A 27,907-nucleotide genomic window follows, 5' to 3' on the forward strand; every position below is an offset into this window, starting at 1 on the left:
GTGGGAAAGTCAGTAAAGAAGACAATTTCTTTGATTTAATGGAATTTTAGGAATTTCAATAGCAATCTTTGTCTTGTTCTATTAAGACACGTTAACTTGGACTTTATATATGGGCCGGCCACATCTAAAAATTGGCCCAAAAAGTTATTATCAATTAAATTCCAAGAAAATAATGACCATTACAAACCTAAAAGTAAATTGAAGTTAAGGTGCAAGACTGCAAGTGAGTTCTTCCCGTTAAAAAAAAAAGAGTTCTTCCCTTCCTTTGCTCCTTCCACTCCAGGTCGGGAGAATACCACTCAAGACAACGACCTAAAACTCTGCAGCGAACACTCTCTCGAACAGCAGAAGTGCAGAACAGGAAGCGTAAAGTTGCGAGTTGCGAGTTGCGACGGCTGAACTCTGAAGCGAAGTGAACCGCGCACGGCGCACCGCCACCCCCACCGCCGACTCGCCGGCCTCCCAACTCCCGAGACGCCCATTACATTTTTCAGTCAGTTTGTAAGTTTTCTTAACTAACACTAATTTTTAGTTTAAGTTTTTTTTTAAGGTAATATTTTATATTTACAATTTACATTGTTTGGTTGTGAATTACTGAATTATGATATTTGTGAAATGTTAATTTGCGATTGTGGAATGTGGATTTATGGTTGTTGATTGATTTGTTGAATTGTTGTTGGTTTGGAAATTGGAATTGGTCATGAACTCATGCTTTAGGAAATTGTTAGTTTGCAATTTGAAATTTCTAATCAGGAAATTATAAATATGAGTTGATTTATAATTAAAATCATTGATCACTTTCAAAATATGAAGACCCGAAGGATGACTTTGAAATTTTTATTTTTAGTTTAATTTTTTTTTTGTCATTTTTCTTAGATTGTAAGACTATAAGCATTTTGGAATTTTGAATGTAAAACATTAAGTATTAAACAATTTGTGGTGTATTGTTTTTTTTACATATTTTTTTTTCCGAATGTTTGACGGTTGAATTTTGTCCCCCCATTTTGAGAATCCTGGCTCCGCCACTGCTCTATAACTATGCCTGCACATCGGTCTCTTTGTGCAACAGCAAGAGCAACTGGGCTCTCTCATCTCCGGAAATACAAAGGTCTGAATCTCTTTTTCGTTTTAGTTGTTGAGCAAGTAGCAATTAGCCATTAGCAATCCGCCATTAGCAATGCTTAAAAAGTTTCTCTCTGCCACAGTGAGAGTGGGAGTGACAGAGTCCGCCGCCTTCTCTACCTACATTGACGCGCATCAGCCAATGCTGGTAAGTGGTAGTGCTACCATTATGTTTTTACCAAAATTTCAACGTCAAGTAAATGTATTTTTGTAATTTCTATGTTTTAGGTGCGTGATTTCATACATGCGGCGCTTTATCACCCTCGCAATGGTTACTTCTCCAAAACCACAACGTCAGGTCCTGTTGGAGTCTTGGAGGCTACTATCAAGTTCAATCAGCTTCAAGGTTTTTCTTCTCTTTTTTACTTCCAACTTACTTCCCATTCTTTTCTATTCTAATTTCTAGGGTTCCGTTCTTTTTTCTACTTCAGGCAGGAAAGCTTATTTGCAACATCTAAACAAGATTTACAAGCAAAGTCACATATCATGGTTTACTCCCGTCGAGCTTTTTAAGGTTATCTATCTTATGCACCCTCTATACACCTTGTGTTTCTACTTGTGTGCCTTGTTTGATATTTCCCTCTAAAATGTCTTCACATAATGTACTCAGTCAAAGACTGCACTAGTTGCATCAACTACTATATCTTCAAATAAGAAGGAAAATTTTCTGAGTTTAATATATGTGGCTCTTGAGCGTTCAATCTTATAAATGGATTGTACTCTGAGCAACTATATTAATCTAATATGCTTACTTGTGGACACATACTTCTAAGCTCTAATCGCTCAACTTTCTCTACAGGGCATGCTGTATGGCTTTGCACTTGAGACCTAGTTCGTCAATGTTTTGCTTTGCACTTTATTTCATAATGTTTTTGAAGGTCTGCTGCACCTGAATGACCGTTTGTTGATGCTCTATTTCACATGGTGATTCATCTCTTGCAGCCTTGGTATGCTCATGGCATAGCTGAAGCCATTTTGCGTACTGCTAATTTTTCAGTTCCTCTGAAAGTGAGTCTCTTTACCTCTCGTCTCTTGTTCAATTACTTTTCATCTGGTTAATGGTGTTAATTGGCCAGTTGGCTGTCAATTATATATATGATTCGGTTATCATGGGTTCCAGAAATTCCATTTCTTACCCTAGAAGCCATTCTTCTTAAAACCTGCCAACCAATGTGTTTCTTAAAAAATTCTCGTTATTATTTCCCTGCATACGTCAGTCCACCTCTTGATCCTAATTATCTCGATGGAATTTTCTGTTATTGTCAGATCTATGAGATAGGTGGTGGATCTGGAACTTGTGCAAAGGGTATAATGGATTATGTAATGTTGAATGCACCACCTCGAGTTTACAACAACATGACTTACATGTAGGTACATGGTTGTGGGTAGCTTTACCTTTGTTAGCATGTATGTCTTGTGGATGATCCCTTTATTTTATTTTATTTATGTTCTGTTGGTACTTGCTCTATATTTTTCTTTCCGTCTCATCAGTTCTTCAATATTTTTGTTGTTGTGTAGTTTATCTTTTATTTTGTATTTTAATATTAACCTAGATAGCAAGAAAAGAGGAAAATGGCATTCTAAAAACAAGGAAACAGGATAGAGTTAATTAAGGAAAACAATTACTTCCTTTGTTTCTTTTTAGTTGTTCTACTTTGACTTCCACTTTTGTTAGCACAACTTTGACAATTAATGTCTTCAACTATCTGTTAGTAAAAATTATAAAACGATGATAATTTTGAACTCCATGTTGAGACAAATTTAACAATAATTTTCAATTTTTTTAAATGTATATTAGTAAAAATAAAATGTATGTAAATAGTGTCAACAGTCAAAGTAGAACAACTAATAGGAAATAGAGGGATAATTTTCAAATTCTTTTTAAAGAATTAATTACTTCCTTTGTTCTTTCTCAGTCACTACATATAGCTTGGGAACACATATTTAGGCAATGAAAATAGACACGTGTGTAAAACAAGTGGTCCTTAATACCATGCAAAAGTAGATATATGGAGAGGGAAAAGTTACATTAAATAGGCATGTAGAGATTAATAGTAAACTTCCATGAAAAGGACTTGTAAGTGATTGATAAAAAATTGAGGAAGTATATTTATCAACTTTTTCTTTGTTCATAGTGATTCCTAGTGGTTAGATTTGAGAAACCAAGTACTTCCTTCGTTCTAAAATACTATTTCCATTTCATATTTTCATGGTCTCTAAGATACATGATTGACCATTGATATCTTTAACTACATATTAAAAAAATTCTGAAAAGTTGATCTATCAAAAATACAGATTAAGAGCTTTTTAACAAGTTACCAAATGGTAATTCTTTTCTAGTACATAATGAAAATATGGTCAAAATTGATGAACTATGGTTTTGAGACAATGAAATGGATTCAGTATTTTGGGGCAGAGGAAGTATTATTTTGTGGTTTAAAATTATGGTCCAACTTATGAGCCTAGCCCACGAACATACAACCGAAAATAGACGAGGATCACAAAAGCCCATCCACCTTCATTGAAACAACGAAAGTCAGGCCAACTTAGTGCTCCTCGTATTCCCCTCTCTGAAGAAGTAAGCTCCACTATAACAATATTACATTGCCATGGATCTCACTTCCAAAGTTTTCATGCTTTCCCTCTCTCCTGAAGGATTTTTGGCGTTGTAGTTTTGTGGCAACTAGATGAGGCAATAGCCAGTATGAGGAGAGAAGGAAGCTGCTTTGTTGCTGTTTTAGCAAAATTCAAACATTTTTCTCCAGAGAAACTTATCTCCCTTATTTCTTTCTAGCAAATGGGCCTGAATATCACTGGTGTGTCCGAATGCCTCACAAAAGTCCGCCCAGACATTTCCTAATTTCCAAGACGTTTTCGGCAGTGGAAGCACTGTCAATACGTTTGTTTCGGCACTTCCTGGCATTTCTCATTTCCCACACTTTGAAATGCTACCCCTCAGTCGTTTCCGTGCTTCCTAGGTATCGACTAATTAGTAGTCTAGTTTTTTTCCTTACCCTGCGCATGTTGTCATTTATGACTCTGTCCTATTGAGTTTGTAAGTATGTGGTGCATCGACATAGAGTTTTGACTATTTGCTGCAAAATTGCTCATGTATTTCTGCACTTTTGTCAGTGTGGTTTCTGACTATAGAGTCGATATGCAACATATCAACCACTCCACTAGATTGCATTTTCAGCATGCGCAGCTGCTATTTCCAGTCATAGAAGGCCGTTAAGACAGCTGATACACTGATATAAGGTCAATATGGTAGAAGCAGGGCCATGTAAACCTTATGGCTGGTATCAGAGTAATGTTTTATCAATTATGATTCTTGACGCAATACCATAACAAAGTACATCTTGTGTGATGTGAGATGTTTCTGCGAGTTAAGTCTTGCTCTAGGGTGTTCATTGTACTAACCTTCTCTAGTCAAGACAAGCAAGGGGAGGTTGTTTTGCTAGTCTAGAGTAGAAGACATTATCAGAAAATGAAAGGTACTGAAAGAGAAATTGTAATTGCTGTAGTGCAATTGCCTAAACCTTCAGTGAGAGTCGATGCTGGTTCCTTCCAACACCCATTCTGCCACATATGGTTGTTGCTGGTGATTTTTTTCAGTTAGCTGATTTATCCTTTTCGTCCTCACTCTCTGTTAGGTGGTCTTTTTTTTTCCGATATATTTTCCTTACCTTTCTTTCTCTAGCTTCCACACATAACTCGCACACCTTTTTTCCCCCTAAACTCTAGCTCCGTTTTCAACATTTATCTCTATGCACTACAGAACTTTTGACCAGTGACTTTATGTATTCTTTTGCTTTTCCCTAGTTATGTTTTTGCATATGTATAGCTAAGCTGTGCTGTAACTTTTATTATTGAAAGCATACTGACCATTAGAGCTTTTACTTAATTCTTGGACTCTTTACTAGAATGTTGAACCAGTAAATATGTCGCAAGAATTTTAGTAAAAGTGTACCTCGCTCGCACCTTGGTCTCATGCCTTGCACCTCGCCCTTAGAGACTTTAGCAGCTTCACGCGCATCGCAATTTCCAAATCTAAGGGACGTGAGTTGGTGTATGAGTCACTATTTTGTGAGTGTACAGGGTTTATGACACTGATGGTGAATCAAACACGCTGTCGGGGGAGACAGTATGTTGTCGCGGGACATTGTTATATTGTCATGGGACATTTATGTCTAAAATTCTTGAACTCTCATTGTTGGTGAGGGCTTGAAGTATAGCAAAGTGGTCTGCATTTAGTGGTGGATCAAAAAACAGGAGAAAAAGTAGGAAAAAAGGATAAAGACAACAAATATAAACATCCCAATATCCCATGGCGCAATAGAACAAACAATTCAACTTGGCCGAGTAGTTTTGACTTTTACCAACGTCATAAAGTCCCTATCTTCTCATGACGGATGCGGGCTTGAATTCTGTTATAAGACTGAACTTTTTAACTTTTTTTTTCTGCTATTTTTGGAACCCAAGCGGTTATCACATTGATATGGAGACGGGGACGGAAAATGGCAATATCAATTTTTTTGAAAACGGGTATGGTTTGGATTCGGCAAAAAAAATAAAAATAATATGATACATTTAATGAATAACATTACCTTTTTCATACATATAGTCTCCATATTTTTTTTTGTACAAAAAACATTAATCGACAGACATATAAAATAATATAAATTGATAAGCTTTCTTCCTTCCTAGAGTATAAATATATCATATATATGTATGGGGTTATAAAGTTGAAAGTTGTAGATAATCAGGTTAGTTAGAAAAAAGAAGAAGAGAAAGTAGTAAAAAAGAAGTTGTTGGACACCTATTCTTCACTATCACCTCTTTCACATGCCTTGGACTTAGTTCAACTTTTTTCCCATTTCCTTCCCTTTCCCCACATTGAAAAAAAAAAGTAAACTAGACAACATTAACAGAGTGGGACATGAAAGAGGGATGCCAGATTATTCCCGCCGGCAGGGCTCATGGCGACATTAGTGGAGCGAAGACGACACTTGCACCATGGGGAACGTGAGTAAGTGTCTAAATCCGTCCCAAGACGTTCCTGCTGTTCCATATACTATTTATGGATGTATTCCTTAAGTGTCTAAATCCTTCCCCGACTACACGTCTGTCCCCTAGTTCCATATACGGTTCAAGGATGTATTTTTGCCGTACTCCGTCTCCTTTATACGGCACGTGGGAGAAATACTCGTGCTTTAGAGGTTATTTGGAGCATTTCTGTCTCCTTTATTCTTCACTTCCTTTTGCTTCCATTTTTCTCCCCCTTCAAAACTAAGCTCTTTTTTTTTTTACTATCACTATAATGTTTTACTTTTGAATATCTTTTTCCATTTGTTTCCAATGCTAAATAGCTAATACTCCATCCGTTTTATTATGATTGTTAGATGTACTTTGACACTATTCATGTACTCTACTTTGATCATCTTTTTTTTTTTTTTTTTTTTTTTTTTTGGTACAAAAAATGTATAGTCATGTAGGATTCACCATTTTTATAGTCCTTAATTTCGTAACTATAAATCTTTTAACGCTTAAAAAGTGTTAAACAATAGCTAACTAATTTGAATATCAGATGCTTCCTCATGTATTTTACTTCATCACTGCTAATTTTGAAAGATACAAAATTTACTTATAATTTTGATAAGATAACTTTTACTCTTATTTGATGGGTAGAACTAATTATAATTTTTGTTAATTGATAAATCTGAATATTGTAACCCAACAGGTTACACTTTTGCTGGTTGTAATTTGGGATTTGACCTAATGCATTGATTTTTTTTTTATCAATTATCATGGTTATTTTTTCGAACGATTCCTAATCCACGTGGGGTAGATCCTAGAGTCGCCGCTGTTTCTTTCCTATTGTATCCTAGTGTTTGTTTAAGTACACATATTGAACAAATTGATGGTAGTATTAGGAACCAAATGATAATTTTAATTAATGGAATACACAATAGTATTGAGCTACGTTAGATGGTAGTGCTGTTTTGACAACTGGATGGGATTGTAGTTTGGAAGTATATTATGCGTGTAACCGAAGGTGGGGGGAGATATGTGGATCATTAACATCGTGGGATTGATCTGCTCTTGATTTAGCTGCTATTACTAGTATTTAGCTCATCGAACTTCAAATTGGTGGAGGTCGTATTGATGGGAGTTTGAATGGATAATGCGTTTTTGAGTTTAGATGGGATCTTATGCTGATTGGTGCAGATAGATTACCCAAGGGGTATATTGTTACCTTAACTTCGTAATCACCACATTAATTTTATGTTGGTTTTAGCTTGGGTACTCGATCTTGGATCTTGGATATAGGTATTTGATTTGTAGTTAGATATTCCGAAATGTGCTTTGGGTGCATGGTAGATTGGTAGTCGTGATTAGCCTTATGTTGAAGACTATGGTTTTAGATTCAAGAGAGGGTTGATTGAGCTGTCAATAGTTGGCAGACTTAGGTGCGGTTTTCCCTTGGTGCTTTATGGAATATTTTAGTCATAAAAAGTGTTACGGAGCCTAGTTTCTAGGGTTGGGTCAACACTAAGCAAGGTGTTGCTCTCTTGAAGCAGCGTAACTTTTTATGTGATTGCATGTCTTGGAAGGTTTCATGACACTATTGGAGGATGAGTTGTCAACAATTAGTGGTTCTTTGTTCATACTTCTCTTTAAGCTCCCGGCCTAACTTTGTGGGTGCTTTAAGGGCATATCAGTTAGAGATAGAGCTGAAGTAAGGTGTGGTAAGTAAAACATTTTTCGCAGTGTAACTAAATCATTTTCTCAGGTGATCATGTCCTTGAATGATCATAGTGGAAAGTGCTCCTTGTAGCCTGAAGACTGAGAGTCTGAGACACTGAATTGTCTCCCCAATGATTATGAATTCTAGAACATAACAAAATTTTGAGTGCTTCTGATTACCGCTTGAGTACTCCCTCTTTTAGAAAGAAGGCTTTTTTAGTCCGTCCATCAGTTCATGACCATATCTGATTACTAAAGAGAATTGATATTCATACAATGGTTTAGAATGGTAAAGGAACTGAATTGACCCCTGATTGAAAGCTAGAAAGCAAGGAAAGCGCTGTTTTTTCCGTCTATAAAATGGGAAGAACTTCGAAACTCCAGAACTGCCAGTGAAACTTGCCTAAAATGCCCTTCCCCTTCTGGAAATGATTCACGTGTTACTTTTGAGATATTTCGGAGATGCGGTTGTTGGATTAACCATGGCTGTCAGAACCTTCAGAAGTTGTCTCCAAGGAAGGCTGTTTACCTCTCCCCTTTTCTCTTGTGGCTTTATCTGACAGCGGGCTGCTGTTGCTGTTCTCGTGTCCTGTGGCTTGTCAGCTTTGTGCCCAATCACTGATGTTTTTTCAAATACTTTATCTCAAGGAAGGGTAGCCGAAAGATGTTGAGGTTTTTCTCAAAAATTGCTTTGCTAAAAAGTCATAAAGGAGGTGAACCTACAAGGAATGAGGAAAGCTGAGAGAATAGTAAAGAAAGGGGTAAGCAAATAGTAGGTTTAATGAGGGGTCTTTTGCTCATATCATGGGTGGATTTTTTTTTTTTCCTCTGATAGGTGGGTGGTCAGGTGGAGCTTTCTAGGAAGGGCTAGTTTTTTTCCCCCTTTCTTTATTCAAAATTCAAAATGGTTAGCATTTATTTTCTAAAATAAATATATTAAACAGGAGTTAATTTCAAACGTAAAAAAAGAAAGAAAAAGTCTTTCATTATTTGATATGACGTTTTTGAGTTTCCTTATATTTGAGAATTGCTGATTTCCCATTCTGAATTGTTCTCCAGATACCGTTTCTGTCTTTGTGCTACCTTGAAAATTGAAAGCGATTTGTACCCGATCTGAAAGATCCTATTATCAGGAAAATTATGCATGACGAACTTGTGTAGTGTCATCTAACTTCGTTTTGAGAGCTTAGTCTAGTGATGTTAGTCATAATTCTTTTCCCCTTGTAAGTTTATATGCATCTAGCTCCACATGTAGTTCTGTTAACCTCTTTTCTGAATGAGAGAAGTCTTGCTTAATATTAAAGGAAAAAGAAGGAGAAGTTTTTTTTTGCTTTTCTTTAAAGTTGCCAGATCTGCAAGTTATTTCTTTTTGATATTTTGGGGGTTGGGTTTGGGGGGGGGGGAGAGAATGGTATACTAAGAAATATTGTCCTTAAACTACAACTGCAATGAGGGAGATTCAATTTCACTCTGTGTTATCTCTAGTTGTGAAGCCACATTAACAGGGATTGTGAGCATGGGCATGAAGTAAATAGGCATTCTGGCTTGGGAGCTTGTCAGCAAGGGTTACTCACCACGTCTCTAGTGTACCATTGATTTTCCATCTGAAATGTTTTGATAATTGGACAATAATCAAATTGGATATTTGATAAGAGCAGGGGCTGCCATTATCTTCAACTATGGGCTTTCATACAGAAGACGGGGTTCCTTCTTTGATGAATTATCTTGTGAACTCCAACATAAGGTGCAGGAACTCATTTATTCAGGAGAAATAGAACCATGTCTTAAAAAGGGGATCACCTTTTTAGGGTAGAATAGTGTAGTGATGCATCAATATGTTGAATATGAATATTCGGATGCCAATCTATCTATGGCCAGTTGGCCACCTTGCAACATCGTTTAAGAAATCAATTTAACGTATAAAACATGATAAGTTCGTCCATATTTTTGGTGCAGATCAGTGGAGATAAGTCCTTCTCTAGCTGAAATTCAAAAGGAAACTGTTGGTCAAGTTCAAAGTCACAAATCAAGATTTAGGGTTGAATGTCGTGATGCTGCAGATCAAAATGGATGGGGTTTGTCGTCTTTCCCTTTCTCTGCAATTTCTGTTTGAACTAATAATTCTTTCGACAATTATCTTGGGACAATCTTCTACTTGATTCCACAAGGAGCATATGAAGTCGAATCCAGTAAGCAGAATATGCATTATTCTCTTTTGTAAAGAAAATTGATTTCAAGCATGTAAGAGAACAAGGGGTGCTTATTTCGACTTAGAAATTTGCAACTTATATGGCTTGAAAATAGATTCATAACCTGTTGTCTTGTATTGATAGCCAATTGAGATGGACATATTTGCACTTTTTGAAGAGTGAAATAATCAGGTTGGCATAATACTTCCTCTGTTTAGAAGTAGTTGCACCATTTGTATAGTGTGTACTATTTACATCTTGCACTTTAATTGTCTTTGGTGATTTATATTTTAGGAAAAACATAGTCATATGGGATCCAGGGAAAAAAAATGTGCTCGCGGTCGCGTTCGCGGGAACGGTCGCGTTGTCGCGGGAACGGCTTGTAACGGCGAAATAGAACGTTTCGCGGCCGACGCGGCGTGATTTTTTTAAAAAAATTCATATTAATATGTTTTAACCTTATTTGCATTTTTATAGTTTATGAAGCATTATTACAACATAATAGAATCAAATCTAATAGAATATCATGTTTCCTCAACTATATAATTAGATCATAAAAAAGTTTTGGCCAATGTTTGAAAAGAACGGATGTAACGGGGATAAAATCGTTCTAACGCGGCGAGTTCGCGTTACGGAACGGACGACGCGGCGAGAAGTAAGTGAATTTTATTATGGCGTTCTGTAACGGGATTTCGCGGAACGGCAAATCCAAAATCCGTTACAGAACGGCCGTTCTGTAACGGAACGGGAGAGTTTTAATTCCATGATGGGATCTTGTTAGATTCGTCTCGATTTATATTATTTTAATATCAACTTTTTATAATTTTTACTTATTGATAATTAGAGATATTAATATTTGAAATAATGCATTGGCAAACATGTTTTGTGCAACTATTTCTAAACGGAGGTATTGTTAAGGACATTGAGATTGGTATGAAACATTCCCGTGACCACATTTACGCATAAACTGAATTCAAGCCCATGCAGTGCACATGCATTATGATTCTTAACCCCCCTCTCCCCCACCCAACCTCAAGGGTACAACTATTTATCTATTAGTCATTCAATCTATTGTAATTGATTAGTTTTTTATTGTTTCTTATCAAGCACTAGATCCCAAGATCAAACAAATTGAAAGAAATGGAAAATAAGAAAGAATTTTCATAGTCAATATACCAGCTACCAGATTTCCAATCCCAATTTTTGAGTGGTCACTGTAGAACACGTAGCAATTGTTCATACTTAGCAGTAGGAGTTTATTTTTCTTTTGACTAATTGAATTTTGGGTTGATACTTGATAAGTATCCTTTTTGTTGATGAAGGTATGCTTTTGGAGGATTTGATTAAAATTATTCTCGGCTTTGTGGTTTGCTGATTAGATTTGGGCTCTTAGTTAATGTTTTAATCTTATAGTTTGTATTTGCTTCAAGTTCTTAAGTTAGTGACTTAGTGTGGCTCTTGGCTTGATGGAATTCTGAAAAAGCTGTCATTGTTTTCGTTGATGGATTTGATTCTTTAATCATCCTAATTATAAGGGAAGGGAAGGGAAAAGACTGAGAAAATAATTTAGGAGGAAAGAATGAAAGTTGGGAAGGAAATATTTTTATAAAAAAAGAACTTTTCTCTATTTCTTTTTTCAGCTTAAAACATGGAAGCTGGTGAGTTATCTTGAGAAAATGCCATGTGTAGTTGTTTTTAAGTACGAAGTATAGTTTAAACGGCAAGGATCATTTGGTGTGGTATTGGTTGAAGGGTTAATAAAGTGTCTTTTTCTAGGATATCATTTACCCTGTCATAATCCTCCCCCTATTGCTTTTATTTCTCTCCCCCTTCCTTTTTTATTGTTCTAGTTTCGCCCTATTTCATCTCTTATACTAACTTGCTCTGTGTGACTTTCTGTCCAATTTGTACTTCCTCTCACTTAAACAATCCAGATCAAGAGGGGAAGTGTGAGAGAGATCAAATTACCTGATATGCAAAGCTCCTCAGGGACACCGTCCAATTTGTACTTCCTCCCACTGACACAATTCAGAGCAAGAACCTGGTAATATGTTAAGTGTATAACACAGGAAGATGAGCGGAATTGCAGTATGATGTGTAATTATGAATGCTGTAAATGAGGGAGGAGATAGAGGAATAGCTGCCATTAGAGGTCTCCTAATCCATGGTTTGATGCTTCTTGTTATCTGGTTTATGGTAATAAATTGTTGATTATGTTGCTATCACAAATATCATCAATACCATTGATCTTTGACAAGCTTTTGTAGAATATCGCGAGGGAAAGTTGATGCTTATAAATGCCGTAGAATTCACCTCTTCATCTTGGGGCTACTGGGTTTTTATCGGATGACTAGGTGGTATTCTGAGGAACTTATTTTGACTTGTTTCAGAAAAAATAAGTGTAGATAATTTTAAAGAGTTCCAATAAGTTATAAAATTTAGTTCTAGCAAGTTTAGATAAGTAAATTTAGGAGTTTAGTATTTACCGCTCATATTTACTAAATACCACCTTTTTTTTATACGTATATGGCATTCTTTTTACCTGAAAAATATAATTATTTTTTATTTTTTTTGGCAGGAACCGAAAGAAAATTTCAGTTCTACACTTCTACCATGGTGGAACCGACATTTTTTTCCCGGTTCTGCCGTGGTAGAACCGGCAAAAAAATCTGTACCACCATGTAGGAACCGAAATTTGTTTTCGGTTCTATCATGGCGGAACCGGGAAAATTGGTCGGTTCCACCATGGTAGATCTGTAATTTTCTTTCGTTTCCGTGGTGAACCTGAAAAAAAAAAGAAATTGCAGGGGAGGAGGAAGGGAGCTTACCCTGGGGGGGGACTGGGCTTTGCTGGACGTTGGGGGGGGGGGCTGCCCATTGTGGCTGGGACAAAGAGAGGCGAGGGGGTTGCGTGTTGTGGCTGGGTTCGCTGGGACGAAGGGAGAGGAGAGAGGCGAGGGGTGCAGGGGGAAGTGGGGAATGGGGGAGAGGAGGGAGGTGAAGGGTGGGGTGAGGGGTTGCAGGGTTGGAGTGGGGTGGGCGGGGTGCTGCTGGTGGGGTTGGAGTGGGGGCTGCAGTGGTGGTGGTTATAAAGGAAGAAGAAGTAGAGGAGGGAGAAAAAAGAAAAAATACCGTATAAATATGGACGGCGTATGGTAAATACGGGCAGCAGATAGCAGGGAGGTAAATTTAATATCAGATTTGTCAAAATCAGCCGAATAGAACACACCCTTAATCATGTACCATTTGGCCATAGCTAGCCTATCGCTTTGACCATCATGGTAAACCTTTTTCCCCTGTACTTGCTCTTGTTAGCTTAGTATTGGTATTTGAAAATTATAGATCCTCAAGCTAAGGAGAGAAAAACAGAGAAAGTTTCAGTGGGTACAAGTAATGTTGAGATAGAGAGGGAGGAAGATATCAATTTCGAGGAACAAAGAAAAGGGGGAACACACTCCCCATAAATAAGTTACTATGCTAACTGCTATTCTCCTCGAACTGGAGAGCAGGTAAAGAGCCTTTTACAGCTTGGCATACGGCGTATCTGATCCAAGGAGGAATCCTAGAATTTGGCTTGATGTTTGGTAAAGCATGTATCTTTAAGAACGGGGACAAAATAGGCCTAAATTATCTCTTGCTTTTTAATTCCATACTGTGGCCGGAAGAATGTTTTTACCAATCCGAAAAGGCCCTTATCTTTCATACTATCTGGCCTTTTCAGAAAACATGGAGCTAGTGTGGTTTGATATGCCTGGCAAATTCATATTAACTTCTTTGTATAGACTCAAGTTCCTTGATTTTTGCGTTTTGTGCGCAAAATTATTCCCGTTCACTATGTGTTAGGATGATTTGCTTCGAAATATAAATCCGAACCTTTTTTTGTGCATTATTGGCATGGATTTATTTCCTTACAAGTGTATAAGGTAACTGGGTAACATAATCTTTCTTTCTGTGAGTAGGTGATGTACAACAGGAGCCATGCTGGGTCATCATGCTAGAGGTATTGAAACTTATTCCTGTTTTAATTCTTTGTTATGCTGTCCGTTTGATATAGAACATGATGTTACTCTTCCATGCATTCTTCTAATAGTATATCTTTCTATTGCTTATTCACCCCTTTACAAGCCAATACCAATCCTGAGTCTTAGTTAAGTTTGAGACTGTTTAGGGGGGTGTGCTTGGCTCACTCACTCACCCACACATATTTATATATTTTAAACGCGAGAGTTTACAATGAATTCGACTTGTGGATTTGCTGCAGGCCTGCAGCTCGAGGTGAATAATATTATATTATATTGACGTATTTGCAACTCTTTTTCCCTTGTTATCTAATGGTGAAATATTTCTTTTTTCAATTTTTTCTTAAAGACGCATTTCAGTATCTTTTTTTTCAAATTGTGTACCTAGATTTCCCTTGAGAGGATTTTATGTTGGATGATGGTTCTGTATTTTAGGGAAAGGGAATTTCAGCTCAAAAGTCACGATTAGAAAAACCTTGAATATTACATGCTGTTAAGATACGGGTTTCAAGGGCGAACGTAAAACAACACAATACTTGCATACAACATTTAAAAGTCCCGTACCATACAATGCTTATTTAGTTAGTCTAGTGGGTAGGTTTGCATCTCACAACCACGATGTTGTGAGATCAAACCCCATTAGAGGCAATTTTGGGTGGGGGTTCCTATTAGCCTTCCCCCCAACAAAATGATATTTTCCTCTTCTTCCTTCCATATATCCAGTCCATGCACTCCCTTTGATGTTTTTTAAAAAATTCTACAACATATCAAATAAGAAAAACCATGCTCCATTATTTTTTATCAAGTTCAATTCATTTGCTTTTTTAAAGTCAAAGTTAGAAACCTTAGCCTTCAATGGTAATTTCTGTATAAGAAAGAAAGGTCATGTGATCTTATTAGATTTTCAATATTTGAAACATCAACTTTTCGTATTCTTTACTAATTCCTCCATCCCAATTTGATCTCAACTCTCTCGGAATTAGGCCATTCGAATTCAATTGCACATTCCATTTTCATATTAGCTCATCTCATATTTAGACACTTCCTTTTAAGGCACAAACTTTGGAAAAAGTATTTCACTAGAATGCCACCAAATGACCCATTTATGGTTTTGCATTACATTCACTAAATGACTCCGAATAGGTCATAGAAGTCGTTCCTATGTTTGTTCAAGGCTGTGGGAGTCCTTAATATACCCTCCCATGCCTCGACGAGGCATCCCACAACCTTAGGTGCACGATCCTCGTGGAGTGCAAAAACGTGACTTATAGCCTTCAATTTCGGTCATTTTTGGGCTCATTCTGGTGCGGTCATATTTTTCGCTGAAAACTTCCTAGGAGGTTATTCACGACTTATAACGTACTCCGGGTGCTTTGCACACTTCGTATTTGAACAGAATGCCACCAAATGACCCATTTATGATTTTTCGAACACCCGCAAAATGGCCCCGAAATGGTCGTAAGTGTCGTTTCTATGTTCGTTCAAAGTCGTAGGAGTCCTTGATATACCCTCCATTGTCTCACAAGGCATCCCATGGCCTTCAATGCACAGGCCTCAAGGACATCCAAAAGCGTGACTTATAACCTTCAAATTCGGCCGTTTGTGGGGTCCTCTGGGCCAGTCATATTTTTTGCCGAAAACTTTCTAGGACGTCTTGTGCACGACTTATAACGTAATGTAGGTGTTTCACACCTTTTGTATTTCACCAAAATGCCACCAAATGTCCCATTTATGATTTTCCATTACATCAATTGAATAGCTCCGAAATGGTCACAAAAGTCGTTCCTATGTCTGTTCAATGCTGTGGGTGTCCTTAATATACCCTCCCATGCCTCCACGAGCCATCCCACAGCCTTAGGTGCACAGTCCTCGAGGAGTGCAAAAGCGTGACTTATAACCTTCAATTTTAGCCGTTTTTGGGCTAATTGGGGTGCAATCCTATTTTTCGCTGAAGACTTCCTTGGAGGTCATTCACGACTTATAACGTACTTCGGGTGCTTTGCACACTTTGTATTTGAACACAATGCCACCAAACGACCCATTTATGATTTTTCGAACCCGCGCTAAATGGCCTCGAAATGGTCGTAAGTGTTGTTTCCATGTTCGTTCAAAGTCGTAGGAGTCCTTGTTATACCCTGCCTTATCTTACAAAGCATCCCATGGCCTTCGGTGCACGTTGCCCAAGGACATCCAAAAAGTGACTGATAACCTTCAATTTCGACCGTTTTTGGGGTCCTTTGAGCCCAGTCATTATTTTTGCCGAAAACTTTCTAGTAGGTCTTGTGCACGACTTATAACGTAATATGGGTGTATCACACCCTTTGTATTTGATGGGTTTTAAAATATACCGCAAGTGCACGGTGTCTGTTTAGCAGAAACTGGCAAATACGGGTCGATCCACAGGGAGAGGGATTCTATAGATTTGTGCTTAATTATCTAACTACTTCAAGAGAGAAAATGCTTGAAGAATTAATAACTAAACTAGAATAAACTATAACACAGAAATATGGAAATTTATCAAATAATTAAAAGCCTAAGGCAATCGATCGGTTCACCATGCTTATACCAATTTAATCACAACATAGTTCAACAACACTTGGATTGAGGTTCGAATAAATAAGTATTTCGTTAATCCTTGGTCAGGCATTAACAACTCTTAGATTAACATATGCCAGTACGGTCGCTCAACATAATCAAATCTACCTATTGTAACAAGCCTCTAATGAATACGATCTTTCGATTCTAATTCTTATTAGCTAAACATAACTCATGATATTGCGCAATTACATGAATTAAACAAGTATAACAAATCAACAGGAATTATTCTAATTCAATCCAATTATTGAAGAACATCAAACCACAATAAAAAAGGTATAAACATGGCTTCCCTCTCTAAGCCCTAGAAATAGACTACTCACTCATGATGATATTAAACTCAATAAACATAATCAAAGTAAAAGAATTCATAAATAAAGAAAAAGTAAAGAAGAATACCGAATGATTGAAGAACAATGAAAAGGAAATCACGATCTATATAATCTTCCAATGTAAAAGTTCAAAAAACTAGAGAGAGAAAAACTAATGTTTGCCTAAAAACGTAGAAAATAAGATAGTCTAATCGAAAATACTAAAAACCTATTTATACTTTTTACAAAACCGGCTAAAAGGCGAAAAAACCCGTCTCGAAAAACCGCCCGGTCGACCAGGCGAAATCCGCCCAGTCGGGCGACGGTGATTCAACTTCTACGACAAAAAAGCGAATCCGCCTGGTCAACCGGGCGAACCCGCCCGGTCGGGCGCGTAAGCGATTTTGGCTCCTTTCTCGCCCGGTTGACCGGGCTAACATGCCTTGCATCATGTGAAAATTTCATTTCGTCCGGTCGACCGGGCAGGAAAAATGCAATTTTTGCGTCAACTTGCGAAGGCTGTATCTCTCAAACCAGAAGTCGGATTGGGGCGTGTGACCTATCATTGGAAAGCCCTTGAAGTCTAGTTTCCAACCCAACTGGAATTTCTTGATTATCAATTGTATATCAAAAGTTATGGCCAAAATAGTGAATAGTGTCAGTTTTGACACTTCTTCACTAACTCTTTGCTTCATTCTAACTCGAAATTGTCCCGAAATGGATGCATTGTGATCCTTGTGCAAGATATCTTCATCTTCAATGATTAATAGGCTTGATCTTAGGTAATCATAATCAATTTGCATCAAAGTAACCTGAAAATGATCAAAACACGCAAACGGGAGTAGTAGAGCACAACTTACCTAATTCATTCCATTATGCACCTCAATGCTCTAAAAGGAGTTCTATATGCAATCAAAATGCATCTAAAAATTATATATAAATGTGACATATCAGCATTTCACCAAAATGCCACCATATGACCCATTTATGATTTTCCATTAGATTAATTGAATGGCTCCGAAATGTTCATAAAAATCGTTTCTATGTCTGTTCAAAGCTGAAAGAGTCCTTAATATATCCTTCCATGTCCCCACGAGGCATCCCACAACCTTAGGTGCGCGGTCCCCGGGGAGTCCAAAAGCGTGACTTATAGCCTAAAATTTCGGCCGTTTTTGGGTTCTTCCGGGATCGGTCATATTTTTCCCGCAAAACATCCTAGGAGGTTAGGCAGGACTTATAACGTACTTGGGGTGCTTTACACCCTTTTCATTTCACGAGAATGCCATGACTAACCCATTTATGGTTTTCCGTTGCTACCACGGAGTGGCCCAAAATGGTCGTAAAAGCCGTTCTTATGTCTGTTCAAAGTCTCGGGAGTGCTTAATACAGCCTCCCGTGTCCCCACGTGGCATACCAAAGCCTTCTTTGCACGATCCCCGAGGATGTCCAAAAGCGTGACTTGTAGTCTTCAATTTCGGTCGTTTTTCGACTCATTCGAGTCCGATCATATTTTTCGCCAAAAACTTTCTATGAGGTCTTTTGCACGATTGATAACGTAGTGTGAGTGTTTCGCACCCTTTGTATCTCACGAGAATGCCACCAAATGACCCATTTATGGTTTTGCAATACATCCAGTAAATGGCTCCCAAATGGTCAGAAAAGTCATTCCTATGTCTGTTCAAAGCTGTGGGAGTCCTTAATATACCCTCCTATGTCCCCACGAGGCATCCCACAACCTTAGGTGCACAGTGCCCGAGGAGTCCAAAAGCGTGAATTATAACATTCATTTTCGGCCGTTTTTGGGCTCATTCGGGTCCGGTCATATTTTTCGTTGGAAACTTCATAGGAGGTGAGGCACTACTTATAAAATACTTCGGGTGCTTCGGACCTTGTAGATTTCCCAGAATGCCACCAAATGACCCATTTATGATTTTTCATTGAAGCTAGAGAATGATTCCCAAAATGCTTGTAGTCGTTCCTATGTCCGTATAATGCCGTGGGAGTTCTTAATATACCGTTTGATGTCCCCATGAGGCATCCCACGACCTTAGGTGCACGGTCCCGGGGAACTCCAAAAGCGTGACTTATAGCCTTTAATTTCGGCCGTTTTTTGGTTCCTCCGGCCCGGTCATATTTCTCGCCGAAAACATTCCTAGGAGGTCAGGCACCACTTATAACGTAACTGAGGTTCTTCGCACCCTTTTCATTTCAACAGAATGCCGCTAAATGACCCATTTATGATTTTCTGGTGCAACTATGGAACTGCCCCAAAATGGTTTAAGTCGTTCCTATGACCGTTCAAATTCGTCGGAGTATTTAATATATACTCTCCCATGTCCCTACGTGGCATTCCACGACCTTTGGTGCACGAACCATGGGAATGTCCGGGCATATTTGATTTGCCTTTAATTTTGGTCGTTTTTAGGCTGCTTTGTGTCCGGGCATATTTTTCTCCGAAACTTTCCTAGGGGGCTTGACTCAATTTGATTTACGCCCTCTGGATTGCCCTAGAATGGCACGAAATGACCCAATATGATTTTTCGCCACGAAATGACCTTAAATGGTCGTAAAAGTCGTTCCTATACCCGGTTTAAGCTTTGAGAGTCCTTTATATACCCTCCCAAGTCCCATGTCCCCACGAGGCATCCCACGGCCTTTGATGCACGGGCCTCAGGGACGTCCAAAATCCTGACTTGTAGCCTTCAATTTCGACTGTTTTTGCACTTCTCCGATCCCCGCATATTTTTTGCTGAAATCTTCCTAGGGGGTTCGGTGCAACTTATAACGCGTGGAGGGTCCACGCTCTGCATTGCCTCAGAATGCCACCAAACGACCCATTTATAATCTTCCAGCTACGGAATGACCCTGAAATGGTCTAAAAGTCGTTGTTATTCCCGTTCAAAGCTGTACATCTAGGTGTAGTTAGGTAGTGGGAAACTTTGAGGCAACTACGAGCTATACTTGTGGCATATAAGGGCCACCCCCTTCATTCTTCTTTTTGTTTGATTCTTCTCCCTGCCCCTTAATTCTTTTAGAATTCTTTCCCACTAAAGTAAAATAAAGTAGCTTGTATGTATGCACAAAACTGAAAATAGTCTAGATAATCTATAAGTTGTTTGCAAAAAAGCATAGTTCATGTGCATGATCAGCGTTGCCTCATTATTCATGCCTTGGCACCGAAAACTTTTTGTGTCTCGAAGGTCCTTTTAGACAATTGTAATTTCCAACTTTTGAAATTTGATTCTGATTGTGGCTATTGGAACATTCGAATAGTCTTTTCCGTCTCATATATGTAATTTTCTTGTATGAGTTAGGTACTCTGCAATCTCTATCTGGATTTGCAGTAATCTTGGCAAAGGAACATAACGACACTAATCTCTATTATTTTTTAGGTGCTTGATAACCTCCCCCATGATCTTATCCATTCTAAAAATCAAGCTTTACATTGGGAAGAAGTATGGGTTGAGAAGCAGCTTGACAGGTAGGTACTGGAACACAACTTGATGTCTTTATATAGCTTTTGTGGTTTAGATGCTATTTTTCACAACAATAGGAACAATTCAATATGGAAGCACATATTGATGGAGCTTTACTATTGAGGGGTTAAATTAGTAGAAAGATTTCATAGTTTAATGGTAATTTAGAAAACTAATAGTCTACCACTTGTACACTGTGTGGGCATATTTTTATTGCTTACGCGGTGTGAGGGCGAGTTTGACTATTTCATTGAAGGGTTTTGGTTTTGTGTTGAAGTCGCCAACAAGTCTTGGAAGAAAGACTAATAAACCTAATTGGATATTTGGGAAATCATGGGGACATCTATGGACTTAACCAATGTAGATTTCTGCTTTATAACTTAATAATTGGTCAATGAACCAAAAATTGAGTTCCTTGTTTAGGTTACAAACAGGATAATGAATCAAGCTCGCCCATTGTTGACCTCTCCTTGATACGATCTATAGATCTAGTTTTATGCAATTAAACAACCAAATTATTTGTCAAACACCTTAAAATATAATCTATATTGGTTTATTAAATACAAAAGACTAATTTTGGTGATATGCTCATTGGCAATCAAATACTCAATTTCTCAATCAATTGTCCAAGTTATTAGACTTTAATATTAGAACATTTGTTTAGGTCTTTGCTTAACAAAAATGAACATATGAGGTGATGATAGCAGTAAACACATAAACATGACTATGTACAAAAATATACAGAAAAGGTTAGGGGTTTAGAATTTATAGAAAGACATGAATTGTTTAAGATTGTTGTCACCTGGGTCTTAATAAAAATTGATCTTCAGGAGGACCAATTTTAGAGCTTCAATCAAAATCAATAGAGATTGAAAAGTGTATGAGTGTTTGAAGTGTTTTGGAGGTGTATATTTGGAGTATGTTAGAATGAAATCTCCGTTGAAAGTTGTGCCAAAAATCGGGTGGAACGACGCCTATTTGTAGGAAAATATAAATAACAAGAGAACATCTCATACTGCGCGCAAGCATCATGCGCTTGACGCATAGGCGTTCTGCAATGCGTCGCGCGTGCGCACCAATGGTGCACGGGAGTACGGGATGCATTTCGGCTGCGTGATGCGTGACAACAGATCAACAAGCTTTTCTTAGAAATTAATAAAATTCTTTTTATCCTTCATTAAGTATTATTGTTTAGATCCAGAAATTATCCTTCTAAGAAGATAAATTTTGATTTTCATAATATCCTTTATTTTTAGATAATATTTATTAAGAAAATGATTAAAAATACAATTATTTGTTAAAAATAATTAATTGGGCTTTTCAAAAGATGGATACAAGTAATTATCAAGAATATTTAATTACGCTTTTGGAACCGGGCTTGCAACCTTCTAAACAAATAAATAGACTTTGCTAAATTAAAAAGATTTTGAGCTTAGCTCTTTGGACTGCATGCATTCGAATAGGACCAATTAGGATGATGTGATGTATCATCATCAGGTTCTAAAATGGGGAGACACGATAATGTGTCTACACTATGCATCCTTCGGATGTTTGATGTTACAAGGCTTATTTTACTTTATGTTTGTGTTACAAAAGAAAAGATTGATTAGCCCCTTAGAAGCATCCTTACATATGATAAGATTGAAGCTAATATTGAAGAGAATTATCTATGAATCAAAGTAGAGGACATGGCCATGGCCCTTATGGGCAATAATATGTCGCTTGGTTCACCTTGTGAAAGCAATGTAACCGAAAATCTTAAAGTCCTCCAAAATAATGGAGTAGATTTCGCATGGAATTTTCGATCTTTGTAAGAGAATCAATGATACTCATGTTGTCTCTACAACATCGTTAGACCTAGAAAGGAGTTGCTTCAATTTCATATCGTAACCTCCACGCTTCTGCACAGTTCCCGAACAACAAACATTATGGGGGAGGGAAAGACACTTGAATGCTGAGCAAGTCAGGCACCCTACTTCATTGAATAGGCAAAACCAGAACTGAGATCCCAAAAAAATTGTCTATTACTCCCTCCGTTTCCTAAAGATCTTCCCACTTACTGTTCCTACAGATACCAAGGAAAATCAAGTTGTGTGGGGCATGTTGTGAGTAAAGTAGGAGAGAGAAAGGGTTAAGATAAATAAACAAATAAAAAGGGGTTAAAGTAGGAGAGAGAAAGGGAGTAAAATTGAATTAATAATGTAATGGTGGACCATATGATAGTGACATGAGAGGGTAAATAGGGAAATTTGTTTTGCCAAATAAGGAATAAAGCAAAAGTGGGAAGATCTTTTGGAAACACCCTTAAACGGAAAGAGGGAAGATCTTTAGCAAACGGAGGGAGTATATCATTAGATGGAACAAAGAGGTTTTAAATAACATTAACAATGTTTGGGAGAACTAAATTGCTTAACAAATTTACATCTCATTGCCTGCCTCTTGTGATGACATCACACACCTTTAGATATTAATGGATATAGACTTGTATTTATCTTATGCAAAAGTCAGAAATGGGACTTTAATGGTCAATCTTCATGTATTGACACCTGATCTATTTCAAGGGCAAAACTATTTGAGTGGATTTATCTTGCTAAAAGTTCAGCACAAAGGATGTAAGGTTCATGATTGCTTCTTCTTTGATGGAATTCTTGTGAACTTGTCCTTTAGTTCATTAGTTGTGCAGCTTTCTCTTTGTAATTTCTTTTCTTTTTAAAAAAAGGAAAAAAGAAATATAGATAGCTTGTAGACAAAGATTAACAATCATATTCACACACTCTTACTTGAAGTTTGTATCGTATAATGTTAGGTCGCATGACTTTATGGTCAAGTGGTCAACTATTGAGCCATAAATCTTAAATCCAATGGTAAATTGACTAAAATTATTTTGACTGGTAGGGATGCTCCTGTGGAGTTGTACCGACCATTACAAGATCGATTAATTAAACTTTGCATTGAGATATTGGCTGAGGATATCAATGGCTCGGTAAATAGACTGACATCAGTTGCAAGAAGTATTTTATCTAAAGTGTTCCCTAAGCCTCAGCAGTGTTGGCTACCAACTGGCTGTTTGGTAAGTAGAATTCAAATTCAAACCTTTTCATATCCTGCTTGACTGATTATATGAAGCTGAGGTGGCTAGTAATGTGTTAGCAGAAACTTATGGAGGCTTTACATAGTTCCCTGCCAAAAATGTCGTTGATTGCTTCAGATTTTAGTTACCTACCTGATGTGAGGATACCTGGTGTGAGGGCTCCGCTTGTCTCAGCAAAGGTACTTCTTGCTATTGATCCATTCATGGTTTAGATTCAGGCTAATTTTAATTATCTGCTTGTACTGTGAATTACTTGGATGCATGGATCTGACAACCCTGTGAAGCTAATTCTGCTACAAGGTTATCTCGATTGCATTGCTACTGAAAGGGAAAACTGTATTCCCTTTATGTTTTAGTTACTGATGACAATTTACGCTATTTATCTGTTACAGACTGACTGTACTTCTTTTATGCTTTGGCGAATGAAAAGGCTCTAGATTCTCGACTTCTTGCTGGCATGCGATATGTTGATTCGGGTGTATCTTTCAGTTATTGGGACTTGTTTCAATGTGTACTGATCTTCAGATTTATTGTTGTTATATAGTGATCTAAAGTGTTTTGCTTGTATATGATTTAGTTGTTTGAAGCATTTTCACTATAGGAAAAAACTTATTTACTGCAGCCCTTAGCGCAGCAGCCAATAAGAAAACTTATTGGCTCCGATTTTTTACCGGAGCCAATGAGAGCCCTTAAGGAATTATTGGCAAAACCGGGGCCCTTAACACATTATTGGCTCTGGACTCCGGTTTTCAGTAAAGTGACGTACTTTAGTACTACTATCCTGAACTTATTTGTGATGCATACAAATATACATGGGTGAGTCATATTTGTGAACCATCTTGTCATTAGGTCACTTAACCATTTCAGGAAGTTCTAAAATTTGTAGAGACTGCTATTACTGCTTTCCAAAATAGTTTCTTTACATACAGGCTCCCTGGAACCAGTTTGCAATTTCTCCATCTTTCTGGTAATTGGACCCCCAATGGACCCCTTTAGTCTTCACCCCCTTGTATGCTTCCAATAAAATTGTTGTTTTTGGCATCATTGCACCAGCTACTCTCTATCTATGATAAGTCGTTGCATCTACATTTGTCAAAAGGCTTAAAAATATTAAAGCAAGTGATAGTCTTCCTTACTGGTTTTGTTCAGGTTCATGGCCACAGCGTAGATTATGAGAGTTACCTGGATGCAAAGGTTTGCTTCTTTTTCATTTATTCTTTCTTGAAGTTTATTGTTCATTTAAGTACCATTTTTTTGGGTTTAATTTTTTAAAAGGAGGGTAAGGTGGCTTCCGGGAGTGATAGGTTGGAAAGCCCGTACGTTGCATAACAAGATAATCTACCTGCATCTTGCTGTTTGCAAGGTGAAAGGTGCACTACTGTGCCTGACTCTCTATTATAGGGGAACGGAATAATACATATCATCCGACAAATTCCTATGTATATGTATGAACATTGGCGCCTTGCAATAATGGCATAACAATTTTTGACTTGGATGTATTATGATGATGAACTAGTATTTCTTGTCGCTTCAAAGTTTGAACAGTATGAACAGTTTCATTTATGTCCAATTACTTGTAAGGTTAAAGATGCCTTTGGTGCAATGGAATAGGCAAATATACACTTTCATTTGATGAACTAAGAGAGTTTGTAATGTCCATTTTGTTGGTCTTCGAAGTTCTATAGTTTTATTTTCTTGGACGTTGGGAAAGTTAATATTCATCTGATATAGAGAACTATAATTCCTTTCCCTTATATTTTCATGTGCAGGGTGATGCTGATATCTTTTTCCCAACAGACTTCTGGCTTTTAGAGCGCATTGATCACTATTGCTCCGGTGGAATGCAACCATGTCAAAAGAATCCAGCCAAGGGCAGGAAGAAGAGGCGAACTATTACAGTGAGTAGCTTTCTGGCTTAATATGTCTTGGAGTTTATACCATTTGGGTTGAAATTGTACAGTTAAGCAGATTGGTTGGTGATCTTTAGTTGAACCATCTTAATAACAGTAAAGTGCACTTGATCTCTAGAGTTTAAAATAGAGAGAGAGAGAGAGATTCCTGTGCTGTTATGAAGCTTAAGATATGTTTCGGTTTTTGTCAAGAATTTAATATGTGGAGCAATAGACTGACCACTTAGCTGCACCAACTTTATTCTCTTCCATCCTATATCTGCCTGCTGCACCAATTTACCCTCATCAGAAATGCCCATATAATTCACTTGTGTGCCCAACTTTATCTGACTGTACTCAAAATACAATTCTGGTCTCAATTGATGCCTTTATCGATTAATACCTCGAATTTTTGGTCATTAATCGCTTATTAGTGGTATGGAGGTAGATAGATATGGAGGTCTGATGTTTTAGATCTGGTGGTTGAATTTGTTGTGCTGGTGGTATGGCAGTAAGGCAAAGGAATTTTGGTGGTGAAAAAGCTCTTAATTTTATTTTAGTACAACCATTTTTTAGAATTGAAATGAAACTATATGAAATCCCTAAGAAAGGTAGACCCAGGCCACTTTCGGAGTACCTCCCAGAAGTTGGGGCTATTTTGCATTGATTGAAGATGGCAACAATGGTCGGGAATTTGGGATGTTTATATATTTTTTCCCTTTTGAATGTTTGTCGTACTTGGAATGTCAGTTTTGATTCCAAGGTTTAGAAGGCTTGAATAGCATTAGTTTGTACTTTAAGAATTACCCTTTTTTTAAGAATAAAAGGTACTTCAGGAATTACCTAGTGAATAGTGATGTCTTCATACTCAATACTCAGAATGGCCCATCAAGAGCTGGTGCCAGGTGGGAAATTGGGTTTTCAGGTGATTTTTAGCAAGCACTAGAGTAAGGGATCAAGTAGCAAACAATACTTTGAATCATAAATTATAAGGAACTATACATACTAAATTACCTGAAATAAACATTTAAAACATTAAGAGTAGGGGGGATAAAGTTTTCCAACTAGGATACCACACGTCTCCTTTGAGTCTGGACAAAATTCTGTTGTACTTCATTTTTCTTTTATATAGTTGCACCATTTTGACTTTACAATATTGATATGCCAACATTGATATATAATAGGCAATGTAGCATACAAGATGATGTTGAATTTGTTTCGACGTATATTTTCAAAATAATTTTTTGTATAATTTTTAATAATGAACAAATCGAGATATTAATGGTCAAAGTTTTGCATTGGCAAGTTTGCAAGTCAAATGGAGCGTCTATTTAAGAATGGAGGAAGTATTAGGTAAATGTTATCACGTGATATGTTGTTGGATTAATGATACTAATTGTCCAAGTTATCTCTTGATGAACATGAAACTCAAATGTTGCAATTATAAAACAAAGAACTGCTAGTAACACAGACAAACATCTTTACTCGTGAAAGCACCAACTCGTCTTCTAATTCTCAAATGATATGAGGGGAAAGTGTCATCATTATTGGAGAAAGAGGATGGCACTAACTGAATCGTAGACTTCAATTGGACGGCAAGCAATCAGGAGGAAACCTAAAAGGAGATTTGCAATACGTCTATTGAGAACGTTGAATTTTGTTGTTAAAACAGTAATCTTGGGTTATTAAGCTGCATTCAATATTTTGCGATGGATCAAATCTATTCGACTCAGGTTTTACGAGTTCCTTTTCCTTGTCCCTTCTCCTAGCTTGAACTTGCAGCTCAACCTGTTATGGGTTGATCTATGATCCGTCATCTTGTGCCTCATGGCTTGACTTTTTATGAAATTGGCTATAGCTTGCTGATTCTGCAGCGATATAAACTTTGAACAGTAAGCTTAGCATACTACTACTCCGAGCTAGTAATTCTCTGTTTTCTTTAGAGGGTAACATATATGTTTTTCTCTTTCATTCGTATATGATTCATTCTGATAGACTCTTCCCTATTTGATATTCTGTGTTCTCGAGTTAAAGTTAGCGTTTGTAATCTTTGAATTTTTGTTTGCAGCTTGATACATCTGCTTTCATGGAAGAATTCGGGCTGCCATCAAAAACGAGAACCAAAGATGGTTATAACCCGCTGCTGGATGACTTCAAAAATACCAAGTTCTATTTGAGTGTGCCGACTTATAATATCAAATAGATTGGGATAAGATTTGCTGCAGATTTTAAGTTGTACAAGCTTGCCTTTTCTTTTTCAAATAGTTTTGCTAATTGATTAGTGTAATGGGGGGTTGGGGGGAACTTTCTTCGCTCTGAAATAAATGAAACTATTCTCTCAAAAAACTCTCATATAAAAGAAAGCGTTTCATTTGTTTCATAATGGAGGAAGTATCTAAATGAATGGTTGAAAGATAATTAAAGAAATAATGAACGAAAGAAGTAACTGGCAAGTTGCTTTTTCAGAA

At 37.4% G+C, this 27,907-nt stretch overlaps 1 protein-coding gene across 1 annotated transcript; it reads left to right on the plus strand.

Annotated features, from left to right (window-relative positions):
• Positions 1 to 194: 194 nt before the first annotated feature.
• Positions 195 to 27,907, plus strand: LOC104889812 (uncharacterized). Its single transcript, XM_048640099.1, has 15 exons — positions 195 to 501; positions 1,010 to 1,108; positions 1,206 to 1,270; positions 1,351 to 1,468; positions 1,554 to 1,636; positions 2,065 to 2,130; positions 2,389 to 2,489; positions 9,826 to 9,944; positions 14,018 to 14,058; positions 20,376 to 20,464; positions 23,355 to 23,529; positions 23,613 to 23,729; positions 24,700 to 24,744; positions 25,320 to 25,448; positions 27,508 to 27,907. The coding sequence occupies exons 2-15, from the start codon at positions 1,039 to 1,041 to the stop codon at positions 27,640 to 27,642; spliced, it is 1,353 nt and encodes a 450-aa protein (XP_048496056.1). The 5' UTR covers positions 195 to 501; positions 1,010 to 1,038; the 3' UTR covers positions 27,643 to 27,907.

Source organism: Beta vulgaris, chromosome 3, assembly GCF_026745355.1.
Source record: "Beta vulgaris subsp. vulgaris cultivar EL10 chromosome 3, EL10.2, whole genome shotgun sequence".
NCBI classification, from domain to species: Eukaryota; Viridiplantae; Streptophyta; class Magnoliopsida; order Caryophyllales; family Amaranthaceae; genus Beta; species Beta vulgaris.